Raw genomic sequence first — 17,536 nt, 5'->3', positions numbered from 1 at the left:
CCCAAGCCTGACCGGGGGGGAAACGGCAGGGACATCCGGCATGGGAAACATGTTCTCTGCCGCCGACAGGTATAGCGAGCAATATTTTATTTCACGAAGCTGCAATGGTCGACCTCCTCCTCCTCCTCCTCTTGGCGCGAGGCGGTGGCGAGTGACGTCAACAGCCCCACCCCACCCCCTCACCACGCTAGGCGAAAGAGCGGCGTCACGCGCGGGGGCGGACCGCCATGGCAACCGGCACCCAACGACTGCAGGGGGCGCCCGAGAGAAGCTCGCCGGCTCGCTCGCGAAGCGGAGGCTGTTGCCATGGCGACCAGCGGGCCTGCCCACCCTCCTCCCGAACTCTCGCCCCTCCTCCCCGCGCGTGGAGCGAGATCGAGAAGCAATGCTGCGGTGAGCGAGGCCAATACGGTACCCGGCGTGCTCCGCGCCGAATGTGCCGGAAGTGAGTGTGCATTTCCGGCGGCAGGGTGGCCCGGCCTCCTGTTCCTGCTCCTGAGGGTGAACCGCTCTCTCTGTCTCCCGCTGCTTCCCCGGTCCCGGCCTCGCCATGAAGGACGTGCCGGGTTTCCTGCAGCAGAGCCAAAGCTCGGGGCCCGGCCAGGCCGCCGTGTGGCACCGCCTGGAGGAGCTCTACAACAAGAAGTGAGGCGGGGTTGGGGGGGGTGACGGGGGGAGCCTGCGGGAGTTGGGGAAGGGGCGACTCTGTGCCTCTTTATGGGGATGATCCGCTGGGGGGGTATCCTGCTCTTAAAGCCGAACCCCACCGTTCAGCAAGCTGGTGCATCGGGCCTCACTCCCGAGATGTGTGGGCAGGCTGCTTGCTTTAGGAAAATGGTGGATAGGCACGCGTCGCTTGCCTGGGCCAAGGTGGCATAAGCACAACAGGGTCTGAAGTGTGAAGCACTTGGCCGTCTCCATTGAGGCTCTGCTCTGGCCTGGTTGCCAAAACGTGTGTGTGTGTTGTGCAAGGGCTTCTATTCATATAACTCGTGTTTGATTTGGGTAACTACACCGTTGAGGGTGGTCTCCTGGCTGCTGTACTCTTCCCTTGCTCTCCCTCATTTTGTAAAATTGACAGCCTGTCCTTTGCCATTTCCATTGTCATGTGTGTATATTTTACAGACTCTGGCACCAGCTGACCCTTCAGGTTCTGGACTTTGTGCAAGACCCCTGCTTTGCCCAAGGAGATGGACTCATCAAGGTAATTAATTCACAAGATTCTTGGAATTTCCACAAATTAGAAAAAACAAAATTAAGAGTAGGGTAAGTGCATACCCATGGGTTCTTATGAATACAAACGTTGCCAATGATGAGGCTTTTAGGGAAACTCCACTGAACACATCACTTCCAGGGCTTTGTAGTTTATGTCCCTAATTTTTTGCTTTGTAAATTCTGTTGACTTCTGTATTGCTTTTTTGGTATTGGGGATCACAATTTTATTCTTTCCAGGAGTGAAAGGGTGCATTTTGTAAATATAATGCTGGTGCTCTAAACAGATGATGCAAAATGGTATGAGATGACATTGCAATGAGAAACTGCCAGATTAAATCATTGGTGGGGAACCTCTGCTTCCAGGCCTAGTTAGGCCTACCAGTCCTCTGAATTTTGATCACCAGGCCATGTTTGGCAAACTACACCCACCTGTCAGTCATCTGACACCATATGACATCAGGCATGGATAAGATGTTATCTCCAATCTAAGTGCTATTTGTCAAGACTGGAAATAAGGGATCTCCTTTCTCCTATCTTGGTGCTAAGCACTAAAGTGCTAAAATCAGAAATAAGCCCAAGCATATCAAAAGAACAGGCCGTACTGTGAGACCACAGTACTAATGGCAGATATAAGTCTGTGCCTACTCCCATGGTTTGAAGTTTACATTGGGTGATTGACAGGTGGGTAGCCCCACCCCCTGTCAAAACGGCACGTGGATGATGTGCCAGTTATAGATCCAGCCCACCCTGTATTATAGTTTAGAAAATACTAAAGGAATGAAGGATTGCTTTAAAGGAGGACAACAAGACAGACAGTTGTATGAAAAACAAGAAAGATTGAAGGAACTGGATGTGTTTGGTCTGGAAAAGAAGATTGAGAGGGGACATAGAAGTTGGAAGGGACCCAAAGGTCATCTAGTCCAACCCCTTGCAATACAAAAATCTCAGCTGAAGCATCCATGACAGATGCCTATCCAGCCTCTGCTTACAAACCTCCAAGGAGGCAGAGTCCACCACATGGCAGCACTGTTGAAATAGAGGCTCTCACATAGAAATGATCACATAGTTGTTATACCTAGAGGGCAGGACTGACTGGTTTCAGTTACAGAAGGATAGATTTCAAATGAATTATTAGGATAAAATGTTTTACTGGTAAGAGCAGGGTTGGTGTTGCCAGCCTTCATGTCACATAATTTGCAGACATTTTGTAGCACAGAGTTGGTCTGCTAATTGGCCTGGGGCTAGAAGCCAGCTGTCTGTAGATCAGGTCCTTGGGGATCCTGCCATCTTCCATTCTGTGGACATGAGCAAGCCAGCGTACCTAAGCTAAACCGTGGCTTAGTGTAAATGCATGAACTCTTGGAGAGAGATCACATCTGCTTTGCTCTTTCTCTGGGCCTACTAGTGTTACCCATGGTTTGGCTTGGCATGTTGTTCAAACCTGGGTTTTTGATGTTTCTCACTCCAGACAAGGCATGAGCTGTAACAAAGGTGTTATGGCCTGCTGCTGACCAGGGGCTTAATATTGATTGCAAGGAATTCCACACACGCTAATTCAACTGTAGGTAGCATCCTAGATGTACTAATGATCAACTTGACTTGTTAACCAAAACACACTTGTACTGCTACACTTACCACCTCTTTCTTTGATTTACAGCTTTATGAGAACTTTATCAGTGAGTTTGAACACAGGTAAAACTTTTAAAATACTTAAAATTTAGGGAATACCTTACATTCTTAAGATCAATATTTTAACTCTAAAACTCATTATTAAACTTAATTGCTGTTAAAACTTCAGTTGTTCATGTTACCATCTCTTTATTTCAGGGTGAACCCTTTGTCCCTTGTAGAGATAATTCTTCATGTAGTGCGACAGATGACAGGTAAAACATCTTCATTTTATCATAGCTATCTTTCATTATGAAAGTGGTTCAGGGGGGGAAATTGAGGCCAACAATAAGACCCTTAGGACTATGAGAATGGAAGAAACATTTAGGTATTTGTTAAGATGTGATTTTTTATATTTGAAATTGGAATCAGAAGAAATATAGGCTACAGTATAACAAAGTTAAGTGAAGAGAGGATAAAAGAAGTTGAGATGTGGAATTTGATGTTTTGCTTGATAAGGATAAGATTTAAGATTTAAGATATGTTGATTATAATTGTAAGATTAAGATTAGATGTAAGAAAGTAGATTTTACAATGTTACAAAGTTACTAAAGAAGATTAGAAATGAACGCAAAAGAGAGGATGTGAGGAAGTCCCAAGTTTAGGATTATAAAGAGGATAAGGATGAGTAAATAAGTGTTTTGTTTGTGTGTATTTAATGTAGTTTTTTGTAGTGTATGTGTTTGTATTTTGTGTATGTTTATTATCAAAATCCAATAAATTCTTATTTTTAAAAAAAAGACCTTTAGGAAAGTAACAAAGGATTGAACTACTCAGTCTTGGAGAAAGGGATTTATTCACATTTCAGTCTTTGTGGACACTAGCCATTAATACTGCTTAACTTTGCTATAAGGCTAGCAGAGATGTACCGGTATTAATGTAGAATTTGAGAATCTAATCCTAGGAGTTTGACAGACTGAAGGCCTCTTTGGGTGCTGGTTTCTCCCTGGGAGTGATCCAAGGAAGTATCTGGGAGCTGGCATTTGGCTTGCACAATCACTCCCTCTCAGTGTAGAGAGAAATGGAATGATCAAACAGGAGATCTCATGTTACTTTGAACATGAGCTCTCCTCTGACTTTGGGACATTAAATTTTTGTCATTCATTGTTTCTTGGAACGAAGGGAGGAAGCATGCCTTGAAGCCCTCTACTCCTCTCCCCAAGGACAATATCATTCAGTCAGGTCCTTAGTTCTAAAACTTTCATGATAGGATCCAATAAGAGGTTATGTGAATCTTAATGTAATTGCTTGCTTGTACCTCCTTAGATCCTAATGTAGCTCTTACTTTTCTGGAAAAGACCCGAGAAAAAGTAAGTATGATATATGACAGATACTTTATATAGTACTTTGATCCGCTTGCATTGAATTGTTTTTAATGCAGTTACTAATTTTTATTCATTGATGTTTTTATCACTCATTTTAAAGGGGTGTAAACTTAAAACTGTTGATTTAAAATAAGCAATTATAGGTTTTATGTTACAATTTTTGTATATTCTGTTATACAATATAAATTAATAACACATCTACTGAACTAGCCAACAAGCTATGTTTCATTGCCAGTAAGAAAATGATCAAGGATAGTTATACAGTCAAATTTGGGAAAACTGCTGACTACTTATGCTCTCTTTGACAGACACTAGTTTCATTGCTATTTGAAACAATAGCCATTTTATTATGTTCATTTTGTATTGTGGCTGCAGGTGAAAAGCAGTGATGAAGCCGTGATTCTATGTAAAACTGCCATTGGAGCTCTGAAATTAAACATTGGTGATCTACAAGTCACAAAGGTGAGACAAAATACATATTTTCTTGTTCATATTAACAAAACCTTTTTTGAATTTGCTGTATTGGACAGCTCTTGCATTTTTGTGCAGCTTTCAACTTTTAGCCCTTAGCTTCTAACATAGGAGAGGGCAGACTTCAGGCCTGTATAGGTACTCTGAAAAGCCATTAGCTGGAGGCAGGTGCAAAAGACATAAATTTAGAATTGAAGGACATTTTGTGTTTGAGCAGGTGCTGATCAGCATGATTTGTTTTGGGTACCAGAACTGAGCTGAGTTTGCTCTCTTTCCATGCAAAAATCCATTCCTGATTACCCCCAAACATTCTTCATTGTCACAGGGGGAGAGGTGTTTTGTTGCCATTGTTAAACAATTGAGAGTCTTTGCCATTGTACTGGACATGAGGCAAGGATCTACCAATATTGTGGACCTACTTCTCTCCAGTACTGCATGTGTGGAGGAGACTAAATTCTATTTGCTTCTTGTGTTCCACTTTGTGTTACTGGAAATGCAATACAGTACAGTACAATTTAAATAATCAAAAGTGTTGTTAATATTTCTGATAAGATACTGTATTGAGTTTTTTTCAAATAAGATGCTGAGTATGCAGTAACAGTATTTGTGCCTTTGACAAGTGGCATTATTATTTCCATTCTGAAGGCCAGAGATGACTCTTGATACTTTTGGTTTGATTTCTTTTGCTGATATAATCCAGTAACATAATCCATGGCCCATTAGAAACTGTTCACAAAAGTCTCAAATAAACATCTTGCAATGTATTCATACTTTGTACAAATGAAAGCTGTTTATCAGTTTGCCACAAGCAAAGAATAAGGGTTTTCGAACCTGTAAACATCTGTTTAGAAACTTGTTTTGGCAATTAACAAGGTTATTAAATTTATATAATGGAGGTTGTTTCATTTTTTTATAAACCACTATTAGGAGTTGTAGTGTTCAAGCAGACAAGGATATACAGTTGTGGATTTGTTTCTTCAGCAGAGTTGAGACTTCAGCAGGTCAAGTCCTAGTACCAGCAGAAATAAAATAACAAATATGTTCTGATCCTTAAGTTAATGTGATCATGCCATTCTTTGGAGTTGTGTGTTTTTCTCTCTTCAAATATTGCTTATAATTGTTAGGCAAGGTATTGTAACATGCTTTTGTGTGTATGTATATAAAATACATGTGGATTTTAAGGATTGGTATCACCTTTTCCCTTTAGGAGACCATTGAGGATGTTGAAGAGATGCTGAATAATCTTCCTGGTGTGACATCTGTTCACAGCCGTTTCTATGATCTCTCCAGCAAGTATTACCAGACAATTGGGAATCATGCCTCTTATTATAAGGATGCATTAAGGTTCCTGGGCTGTATAGATGTCAAAGATCTCCCAGGTAATGCTCTTTTCTTCCCATATTGAGCAAACTGCATTTGTTTGTGCTGTGGAGACCTGTATCAAATGGGTTTAATTTATTGTGTAGAGGGGGAAATGGAAATTATCCTCAAGATTATTGTTGTTGGAACCTGGAATCTCAGGAAAATAGGCCTAAGACAAATAATTTATTGTACCTTTGTATATAGAATGCACACATTTTTTTATTGAAGGTAGGAGTGTGTGTGTGTGTGTGTGTGTGTGCTAAAATGGGGTGTGGTCTCTCAGACTGTTGCTTGACCCAGATTATTCTTCTTTTCAGTGGCAGACCAGCAGGAGAGAGCCTTTACTTTAGGGTTAGCAGGACTCCTTGGGGAAGGCGTCTATAACTTTGGGGAACTGGTAAGTAGAACTTAATTGGTAAAAATGTTCAGGAACCAGAAGCTAACTACTATATCTCAATGTCCTACTTTATTTCCATCCTCAGCTTATGCACCCAGTGCTGGAGTCTTTGAGGAACACTGACAGACAATGGTTGATTGACACGCTTTATGCCTTCAATAGTGGCAATGTGGAAAAATTCCAGGCTTTGAAGTCAGCATGGGGGCAGCAGGTAGGTGGCTGGTTTGACTGATTAAATAAGTACTTTCTCTTTGACTTGCTAGTGGAAAGTAAAGCTTATGCACTTCTGAAAACAGCTGGTATAGATTCAGTCTTCAAAAAAACCTTGGGGCAACAGGACAGAGTTCCCCCATTAGCTATTTTAGAGTACTTAAGCCTTGGTACCAGGCCAGTTCAGAAGGATCTGCTTCAAAGAAGGTCCAAATAACTCCAAAGCATCCCACTTCAATTTAAAATCCAGGCTCTGAAACAGATGCATTGCCAGATGTCTTGAACTGTGTAGTAGCATTCATTTTCTCATTCCCACAGAGGAGATGTTGGTTTTAATCAATCTTAACAGTTGCATTTAGAAATTAAACATTTCTGTTGAACAATTTACAATGGTAGGTCTAAGGCTGTGGTTTCATGACACAGAAGCAAGACAAATGAAATGATGAGCGCTTTCTGTGTGTTGCATGCATCTTGTTAAATAAAAGAAAACAAAGTAAGATTTTTGGAGTAACTAAAGTTCTCATCTGTCATGTCTTACAGCCAGACTTGGCTGCAAATGAAGCTCTTCTTCTACAGAAGATCCAGCTGCTGTGCCTCATGGAGGTAAGTCTAGCAATGCTAAATTATATAACCTGGTCCTGCCCTGTAGTGGCTCTCACTTGGGGCTGAGGTTTTTATTTGTATTGAAATGTAACATACAGTATGCTATTGAAGATCTACTCCACCTTTCAGATAATGTCTTGCACAGAGGCAAACAAAGCTGGGGAAATCAGGCTTTCTGATCACTATGTTGGGAACCATTTTTTCACATAAGCCGTGGTTGGTTTTAACTTTAGTTTTACTTGACTGCAGATGACCTTCACCCGACCAGCTAACCACAGGCAACTCACTTTTGAAGAGATTGCTAAAAGTGCCAAAGTCACTGTAAATGAGGTGAGTTGCATTTGCAGTTCTGTATGAGGGAACCAAATGTTCTGGGACTCTGGGTCATTCCATTTTCAAAGACATTTTCATTTCAGATAATCCCTGTTAAAATTGGTGCAGTTAAATTTCCAGATATGCATTTACAGCAGCCATGATCTTGGACATTTTCCCTTTCTCTATTTGTTAAATGCCTCTTTTTGAGTTGTAGCAAGTACTCAGACTGGTAAGTTGCAGTGATTTTTGTGGAAACAACTGGATATGTTTCTCTAAAGCCAGTAAGGGACTCTTGGTTTTCTTTTCCTGCAGGTGGAGCTGCTAGTGATGAAAGCCCTGTCAGTGGGTTTGGTGAAAGGCAGTATTGATGAAGTGGATAAAAAAGTTCACATGACATGGGTCCAACCACGGGTGCTGGATTTACAACAGGTAATCACTGCTGCTGAAATCTCAGTGCAACACTCCTTTTAAAGCATGACATGGAATCTTAGGGGGGGGAACAGCTTTCTGGGGAGAAAGGGTGTGGTTTCTTTGATTAATCACACTGCATTTATATGTCTTCCTTTAATTCAGTGCAGAAACAGCTTTATAAGGTCACGTGTCAAATTTATGACACGTTGAATAATTGTTTTCTTCACAATGCTTACTTTGTTTCTGGCACTTTGAATCTCCCTATCAAAAACGTCTTGTCATTAAGACAAACCAATAATACACACCATTGGGAGATTGCAGTTTTATCTTTTCTCTAAAACAGGATTTTAATGTAGTCTGTTGCAGGAGACATTCTGATGCAGAATGGTTAAATTTTTTATCTTTCATGGCCCTTATTTTGTCTGTGTGTATTCATTGTGTATGTGTTGAGTCCCAAGTTCCTAAAGTGCTTGTGGGTTTATTTCCTAGATAAAGGGCATGAAAGACCGCCTGGAGTTCTGGTGCACAGATGTGAAGAGCATGGAGATGTTGGTGGAGCACCAAGCTCACGATGTCCTGACATAGAGGACTTTGCACTGGCTGAGGGAATGTCTTGTACTGTTGCTGAAACTGGCAGTGCCCTGACCACTGACTCTGTACTGAATTCTATTAAAAGGGGGGCTAGGGGAGGAGGGAAAGAACTACTTTTCTGATGCTTGTACAGAGGACTAAGTGGCCTTTGCTGTGTAACCCTTTGGTGCTTGGAGTCGGGAATTCCCTCCTACCTGCTAAGCCATTTGATTAGCATTCTCCTTGGGAGCTCCCATCCTGCTGCCACCAAAGGCAATAAGGACTCCTTCATGGTGGATTAATCGGTCTTGGTGTGAGGCTGCCGCAATGGAGGATGTTTGGGGCTTATGGGCTAAAGGGTAGAGGTCACTAGCTCCGCAGTGGGATGGCAGCAGGACTTCCATTTTGCATTTAGGGTGTAAGAAGGAAGGGCCATCTTCAGTCATTGGGCATTTCAGACGGACGTGGGGGGAGAGCATGACCTTTCTCCCTGCCAGTCCAAAGGCAGCATAAATGAGAACAAATGCCTCTTTCCCCTAGTCTCCCTCTGTTTTGCAGTAGAGGAAACTGCTCAAACCCCATCAGTGAGTTTCCAAGAATAAAATCATAAATTTAATGGATTTGTTTTTATACTCTCCTTGGGTTTGCTCTTGTCTTTTATGAACGTTTTATCCTGAAGTGTGATGCAGTAAAATAACTGCTGGAATAAACTTCTCTGCCTTCCCTCTTGCGCAGTTCTGTTGGTATGCTTTACACTGAGTCTTGAATTGAGCAGCAGTCCTTGAATTGAGCAGCAGTCCTATTATAAGAGGCACAAAACCAGAGTTAGCAGCTTGTTTATGCCCTTCAGAGATCAGTGGGTTTTAAATAATAATATTACTAATCACATGTCTATGGAAGGCATGATTTCGATGTTAGTATTGCTCTCAGTCTTAGAGCAGCAATGGATGACTCTGGAGTTGATCTTGAAAGGGGCTGTGTTCTCTAATTTTTGAATACACACATTGTCAAATTCTATTTTAAAAAGCTTTTAGATTTCAGTGACAGTTTTTCAGTTTCATGTTTGAAGGTAAAATGGGCATCTAATGACAAAGGCTTCTCTGGCAAAGGCTTTTATGGTGACTAAATAGCATTAGTCTATTTAGTGAAGTGAGAGCTGGACCATCAAGAAGGCTGATCGCCGAAGAATTGATGCTTTTGAATTATGGTGCTGGAGGAGACTCTTGAGAGTCCCATGGACTGCAAGAAGATCAAACCTATCCATTCTCAAAGAAATCGGCCCTGAGTGCTCACTAGAAGGACAGATCCTGAAGTTGAGGCTCCAGTACTTTGGCCACCTCATGAGAAGAGAAGACTCCCTAGAAAAGACCCTGATGTTGGGAAAGATGGAGGGCACAAGGAGAAGGGGACGACAGAAGATGAGATGGTTGGACAGTGTTCTCGAAGCTACTAACATGAGTTTGGCCAAACTGCGGGAGGCAGTGAAGGATAGGCGTGCCTGGCGTGCTCCGGTCCATGGGGTCACGAAGAGTCGGACACGACTGAACGACTGAACAACAGCAACAACAAATAGCATTCATTTACAATAGGGTGCTCACCAATGTTAAAGGCTATCTTGAAAAGCGTCCTTTTCACTTTTCTCTAAATTGATGAGAACTGTGGTGATAGTTAATTGATAATTATGATTAGATTCTCTACTGTTCACAAGACGTTGCCAGGGCTGGTCAGAGCAGTGTAAAATGCCTTGTAAAAAACTATTAACAACTCACAAAGGGGCTGAGTGGCCTATCTCATTTCAAAAAATCAGCAGGTGATATTTCTAATAGTTCTTTGGTCATCTGCTAAAGAAACTCAGAAGTATGAGAACTAGCTGCTGCTAGTTGTGAATAAACAGCTTTCTGATAGCATCACAGCCTTGCTCAGTTACACTGGTTTATAACTGGTAACATTGCAAAAAGTGTGACATGAAGCGACATCACTCAACCTTTTATAGGTGTGGGGTTGGCTAACTGATTATTTTGATACAGATAGTTGTGTGCTTTTGTACAACTGCACTTTCAACATGTAATTTCCACTAATTCAGCTGAGTTGCAAAGTGGTCCATTTTAAACTGTATTCCAGTCTTTAGTCCTTGTGAGGGGGATAATGCATCTATCTGTAACAAAAATATGTAGAGGATATTGTTAGTGACAGCATACCTTGTTCTTAGAGATGGTAAATCAGTTTCTCAGTTACATTGATCCAATCTGCAGTAGCAGCTTCGAATTTGAAAAAGTTCTAGTCAAGCCATCACCCTGACATGCTAGTAATCTATGCAGCATTTGTTTGCTTTTCTGGAGGGGCATTTTATTAAGTTAGTCCCCTCCTGCAGTCTGGAGTGGCACATCCTAGAAAAAGGCTAATGGTCAGTGTCACTTGTTTCCACATTAATGTGGGTTGAAAAGTATCTGGAACACATTTACATAAAGCAAGTCCCACTATGGTGTGTATAGGATTGGGGCCTGAGAGACATGAGAAGGCACTGCTTAATTGAGAAGGCTGTTAACCACATTCTCCTTTTTCTGTTGTACCATCTCCAAGTTCGTGGCAGAAATGAGATTTTAACAGGGGAATTTCAGATTTACAGCTTGGTCTTCAAGCCACTGCACTATGCTAACTGAATACTTAAATCTCTTCTTTCCTTGACATGTTTTATTATTTCATGTTGCTATAGGGAAGAGGAATAAGGGGCATTTTTTCCTGAACAAACAAGTTTCACCATGGTTTTTTAAAAGCAATTTTTTAATTATAAAAACAGCAAGATACAGCTTTCCGTATGGGAGGATGCAGGTTTCTTTGGCATCTGCTTTGTGACCACGTTCATAGTGGAGAACTTCTGCCTGTGCTTCATTCACGGTGCGCATTCTTGTAATCCTCCATATGGCTCAATATCCAACCGGATGGGACCAAGAAGGTTGCAAACATCACAGTCAGTGCAATAGCTTGGTCCTGTACAAAGGAGAAACAGAGGTGAATGTCATCTGCAGTATTATGAATGTGGTAGAACATTCTGGGTTCTCCTGGGCTAATCCCCATTTATAGTTCATGCAGGGAAGAAAGCAAGTGGGCTAAAGTTACTGTATGTGCTGTGTGATTTGCCTTAATTTTTGTACAGTACAGTGAAGTCCTTATATGATATTCGTCGTGGTTTTGAAAGAATCCTCAGTTGTCTGACTAGTCTTGACTGCCAGGGCCCAAAATAATCTGCAGATAATTGAAACCTGTTGGTTGGTATCTTTTTTTAACGGTCAGGCACGCTGAACCCACTTCAGCTCCTATAGCCACTACTGTGAAAGAGCCTGAAACCTGAATTGCATTAGTAACTGCCAGGGCCTAAGAGAGATTGCTATACACCTAATTGTGTAGTTTTGAAAATGCCTTGGGAGTCTTAGCAGGGTATAAATACTGCATACATGTGTGCTCTAGAGATGAAGAACTCTTTGGATTGGACTTTTTTCTAGGTTTCCTACCAAAAAAAGTAAAACTTGGGGAAAACTAAGTCACTCAGAGGGCTTGGGTTTTTATTTTAGTTATTACCCATCCCTCACCCCAAGGTCCCAGGGCAGGTTACAATTTAAAACAGAACTGCAAAAAATGCAACCACAAAAGATAACATCTAATAAAATAACAATAACATTAATAAAAAGTAACACAATTCATATGATTGTTTATATTATATTTCGATTACCAGTGTTGACCTCCCTTTGCTAGCCCCCAGATGCATTCCTCCTTTTCATACAGAAGCAGGAGCTTTTGAAGAACTACAGCTCATAGTTCTCTCCAGTCTGTTCACAAGCACAATGGGGCAAGAGAACAAAATCCTCTGCTCTCCACTCACACACCTTTGATGCTGTTCCCACTTTAATAAGGGAAGGGGAGGAGGGACGGGCTGATGGGTGGGGTTGAGAACAAGAATTCATCTTAAGACTTAAGTTTTGTAAAGTTTGTCTCAATTTTGATGAATACCTGCAGTACGTACGTGTGTGTGTGTGTGTGTAGTCACACCACTGGAGAATCACAGCACCTGCTGTAGCTGCGGAGACCAGTAACTCATAACTGCTGCCTCCTGTGTTGCTTTTGCTGTGTTGGCAACACCAAAGTGACCTCCTCAAGGCACAAGCCTGGGCAGTGTGTATGGAAGTCCTGGGTTGCCCAGACCACATGACCTCCCTCTCGGCTTTACTGATGTCCAAAGGCAAGCAGAGTAATACGTTTGGCACCAGCCTGGCTGCAGGAGTTGCTGGAAGGAGGCATTCAAGGCGCCATCCAACAATCTTAAGGATTCCGCTCTGGATTGATGTGGGGTTTACTCCTTAGCCTTTTCTTCTCCCAATGAAGTCCCACAAAGGAGTGGGTTTATGTTTATGTATGTATGTGTACATACACACACACATACAAATGGTTTGGCTGAGATTGAACAGTGTACTGTACAACCTACTCTTATCAAATGTGTGGTCTTGCTGTATCTGTTAATTTGTCTCGTTTAATTTTCCAATGATGCAATGTACATAATTTTCCTCATCCAATATAAAGTGTTAGTTGGGCCCTCCCTATTGCTAGCTATAAGCAAAGGCTGTAGTCAGCCCAGAAAAGTATTGCTGAATGGTGCAGCCTTTAGATGACTTCTGAGCAAGGAGATACCGGTAATCTTTTTGCAATGGCATACTGGCAGTAGCCTGACTTTCAAGTGACTTTGTCCTGAGAGCAGTAGCACAGGCCTGCCTGATCCCAGTTAGAAATCATCTGAACAAGTTATAATCTGTCACGACTGACTGTGCATACTAACTCGTGTGTACTAAAAAATACGTAAAGCGTATATTTTTGTTTGGTTCCTATAGAGGGTGGACGTGATTTTCAATCGTGTTTACTCCCAATTTAATTCAGTTGAGATTGGTCTGATAAAAGAATGAAGAAAAAATTGCCCTTCAGAAACCACTCTTTTAATCAAAAGTTGTTACTGACAGTTTTTTTTGGCAAGGAAGTCAACGTGCATGCCAAAAACTGATTAATTAAAGCAACATGAAGAAAGAGGATATGACTGGAGGCCATAAAAACTGGTAGAATTTGTGGTTGCAAAAATTCTACACTGATCAATAAAGGCTGCAGATACTGCCTAGGTATATTCAAATGAATCTTTGATTTTCTTGTATGTGAAAGGCCTCTAAAAGCTGCTGCTTCTCACCTGATTGTGCCATAAAAGGTACAGAGCTGTGAAATTTCTGTTTCCTGGTACGTGTATCAGATCTGGAGAACAATGGCTCTGTGCAGGCATATTGCCAAAGTTCTTAACATTCATGAAGCTGGGAAGATTGAGGAAATGAATTGTATGATTTTTTTTTAATCTGGATGTGCAAGAGTTGAGGGTGGGAGGAGATGATCTCTATAAATAACTCTGCCCCATTATTATTAATTTGCTGGGGGGGTGGAGTTCTACATGTGTCTCCAAACAGTGTTTTGGCTATTAGGTTTGGTGTGTTTTTTTTGCATTGATTTAATGTATTAAGAAACAGCTTAGCTTCTTTCCCCTAAAAGTGATTTAGAATGCCTTCAAATCCACATAGCAAACAACATGTGGAGAGTAATATAAAGTACACACACCTCTCGGCACACGTGTACTCACATCTCAAAAGTTTTCAGATGTATGTAGAGGCAGGTTTAAGGCTGTATGTATGTAATCTGTACTTTCCTGCAAGAAACATGAGTATTATGATGTTCTGCCTACTGCAGGTAGCGCTCCCCCCCCCCCGTGGGCAGATGCTGGGGGTCGAGGGGGTGCCATGCCAAGGGGTTAAAAGGACAAGAGCTGTGTGTGCCACATGGCTCCTAATCTAGCCTACTGCCATGAGTTGTGGAGGGCAATGTCCCAGTGCCAATCTTGGAGAAAGATCCTAACTGCCATCCTGATGGCTTCTAGACATCTGATTTGTCCTTCACCTTAGGCTGCAAACTCTGGAGTCAGCCCTGGCTGCATGGAACGTGGACCCACCACACCTGCAGTAGGAGAGCCATCACTTAGGAAGACTTGAAATGAAGGTTGGCCTGTGGGAAAGCCCTACTCTGATACATGTCCATGCTATAGAGGTAAAAGAGTTCACAGTAACATTCAAATGTGGCCAGTGGGACCGAGAGCCATTCTGAGCTGCTGTTACTGCATGTTATACGAAGCAAACGTGCGACAAACACATTGCAAGGAATAGGCTCAACCCTATTGCATCAATAAAACCGTACTGTTGTGCTGCAACTTTGGAGGACAGAATTTGAGACCGCATATAGTGGGGAAGGTAATGGCCTGGAGCAGCTGCTTTAGAGTCCCAGCAGCACTCAAGGCAGTCGAGAAACTGTATTAGGTCAGCTGCTTGAGGGCCAAATGACGCAGTCTGTTCAAAGCGTTACTTAAACACTTGGTTAGAACCCGCCACCACTTTTAACAAAGAAGCAGCCAAGTGTGTATGTGTGGCATTCAGCTCAGGAGCCTTAAATCCTGTGCCATTTTCGCGCCTGGTATCACAGTGCAAATCGTGGGGAATTTATTCATTGGGGGAAAGACACAAGGGAGGAGGAGGATCAATCCTTCCCCCACATCCAGCGGTCCAGATCTGCTACAACCAAAGTTTCGTTGGGATCTTTATAAGAGTCAGTGAAGGGAATGCATGAAAGGTTGTGCAATAATCATTCTGTTGTTTTTGAGGTGCCACACGCTCTTTTTTTTCTAAGGCAAGAAGTAGTGAAGCATTTTAAAAAAAATGACATATATGATATTACATTGTATGGTTGAAGGAGGCCCTTTGTATATATCCATTCCCTCTTTCTTGTTTTGCTTTCACTTCTAAGCCCATTCTAATTTCATGCAATTCTATATATGTTTGCTTGGATGTAAGTCCTCCTTGTGTTCAATGAGGCTTACTCTAGGATCGCAGTTTTGGATCAGTCTGGGCAAACAGAAAAGGCCCTGGGACTCTTTAGTCCCTCTAAAAAGCAGAAAGTGATCTGAGCATATTTACAGTGGAAGAAAGACTCAGCAAACTCAATGGTGCTTATTTCTGAGCAGGCACGAACTGGACTGCACTGTTAAAGAAAAAAAGGCAAATCCCTAGGCTGCCCCCTGTTACAGACATTCCTTTCAGAAACCAAAATCAAGGCTTCAGGGTTGTGACTGAATAAAGTGTGTAGCTTCCAGTTCAGGGGACACCTTAAATGTTTTCACCTTCCGAAATCTGAACGTGACATCTAAGCACACGAAAATACAATGTATCTGCTGCATTATCCTAATTTCCTGGTGGTCCAGAGACACCAAAAAAGGATACTTACTATTGGGGTTATGATCTCCTTAGGTGGCTTCTCCGTGATATTTGCTCGAGGAACGATCTGATTCCTCATTGTTGCATTCAGGAACCTGAACGTCTTATGGAAACGCAGCATTTTCTTTTAGCTATTCGCTTTTGAGCTCCCCAAAGCTGTTGCTGAAATGGCGCTTTCTGCCCTTTGGTAGGGAGTGTCTACAGGCTCAGACTCTCGAGCTGGGAAGTTGCAGCTGTCGGTGTCACAACAAGTGCACGCTCGCTCGTCCAAAGGCAGTTGAAGGTTTCTAAGAGGTCGGAGAGGAAAACAAGTGGCTCCGTTCCTGCCAGACTAATTTAGCACCGCTTTCTTGGCTCCGATTGGCTGCTGAGTTGCTCAGCTGCTTCCCTGCGATAGCAAGCAACTGCACAAAGGTGCCTTGATAGCAGGAAATATCAGGGCTTCTAACTGAATAGTTCTAAACAGTTTCTACTAAACTGTGTGAAATGTTTTTGAAGAACCCAGTGCAAAAATAAAAATCAATAGATTTATCTTTATTTTAAAGTGTGACTTACTTGGCAGAATTCTAGAAGGAAGTTTAAAGAAAATGCACCACCAATTATGGGAGTAATGTGGCAAACAGGCTTGGAACAGAGCCGATTTTTGGCGGGAAAAGCTTCTCGCACTGCGGTCCTGATTCAAACTTTTCCTTTGTTAAAAGATGTGTCAGGCCCTAACAGTGTGCTTAAAGTGATCCATCCTTTGGCCTTTGGCCTCTGAGACAGCTCAGCCTGCACATCCCCACAAAACCAGCTTGCTTTCAACCCCACAAGCAGGTCATTGTTTGGGTGATGCATGTGTTACAATAATGTGATCCTGGTATGCTGCCAGCCCCCCACCCCATTGCACAAAGTGAAGGTCTTACTCTAGTAAATACCCCAAAGATCTCTTGCCCTCCATGTTTAGAATTTGGAAAATGCTTAAGGTGTGATCTAAAGGTAAATATGCACCCTTTTGCTTTGCAGCAGTGCTTCTCCATGTTTCATATCACAATGCTTTCCCAGTTGTTCTCTGTCTCTTTGAACCAGCCTGTCCAGGAGCAGGAGTTGTATAAACATAAAGAAAGAAAGTGTGCGAAGCCAAAGTCCAAAGAGGCCCAAACAGGGGATACTGTTTAACTCTCTACATCTCTCTCCATGTACGCATACAAAGTGCCAAGAAGAGCATAAAATATATTGCAAGTCTCCCACCCACTGTTTTGGACTAAAACTCCCATCAGCCCTGCTAGCACAATAAAGCGGATTGCTCACGGAGTAGCAATTGCAAAAAAAAAAAAAAAAAAGATTCCACAGTATCTGCTGTCAGCATAGCTGTTTGTTGATAGGAACTGCCAGTGCTTTTTTTCTTTAAAAAAATGTTTAGGGGTACTCTTCATTTTCCTACTCATATTGAAGTACTGCCCCTCAATGAGGCCAAACGTAGATTCACAAAATGTTTAGGGGTATGCGTCCCCCCAGAAAAAGAAACACAAGGAACAGTTATCTGAATGCAATAACTCCTTTATGTCATTTTCTAGTTTTGATGTCCATCTGATGTGGGTGGCCAGCAAAAGAATGAAATATGTTGTGTATGTATTTTCCCAGTAGTAAAATATTCTAACTGGAGTCCTCAG

The 17,536-nt window shown here is 42.1% G+C and overlaps 1 protein-coding gene and 1 long non-coding RNA gene across 2 annotated transcripts; one reads left to right on the top strand and one right to left on the bottom strand.

Annotated features, from left to right (window-relative positions):
• The first annotated feature begins 430 nt into the window (after positions 1-430).
• On the top strand, positions 431-9,277 carry PSMD13 (proteasome 26S subunit, non-ATPase 13). The gene is made up of 13 exons (XM_033156601.1): positions 431-645; positions 1,126-1,204; positions 2,873-2,907; positions 3,043-3,098; positions 4,150-4,193; positions 4,584-4,670; positions 5,887-6,058; positions 6,359-6,438; positions 6,524-6,649; positions 7,189-7,251; positions 7,501-7,581; positions 7,879-7,995; positions 8,467-9,277. The coding sequence occupies exons 1-13, from the start codon at positions 551-553 to the stop codon at positions 8,560-8,562; spliced, it is 1,131 nt and encodes a 376-aa protein (XP_033012492.1). The 5' UTR covers positions 431-550; the 3' UTR covers positions 8,563-9,277.
• Positions 9,278-11,441: 2,164 nt separating this feature from the next.
• On the bottom strand, positions 11,442-16,219 carry LOC117050766. The gene is made up of 2 exons (XR_004427124.1): positions 15,895-16,219; positions 11,442-11,535 (listed from the first exon to the last, which is right to left on the bottom strand). It is a non-coding gene; the product is annotated as an uncharacterized LOC117050766 (long non-coding RNA).
• Between the last annotated feature and the right edge of the window lie 1,317 nt (positions 16,220-17,536).

Source organism: Lacerta agilis, chromosome 1 (assembly GCF_009819535.1).
Source record: "Lacerta agilis isolate rLacAgi1 chromosome 1, rLacAgi1.pri, whole genome shotgun sequence".
Taxonomy (NCBI): domain Eukaryota; kingdom Metazoa; phylum Chordata; class Lepidosauria; order Squamata; family Lacertidae; genus Lacerta; species Lacerta agilis.
Note: the sequence above shows the minus strand (reverse complement) of the source record. Positions and strands in the feature narration are given on the sequence as shown.

Bases quoted from the DNA above. Each gene is read 5' to 3' on its own strand.
- PSMD13 (XM_033156601.1), top strand. From the start codon at position 551: ATGAAGGACGTGCCGGGTTTCCTGCAGCAGAGCCAAAGCTCGGGGCCC. The intron at 3,099-4,149 runs GTAAAACATCTT...GTACCTCCTTAG, and splicing joins TGTAGTGCGACAGATGACAG to ATCCTAATGTAGCTCTTACT. The intron at 6,439-6,523 runs GTAAGTAGAACT...TTCCATCCTCAG, and splicing joins TCTATAACTTTGGGGAACTG to CTTATGCACCCAGTGCTGGA.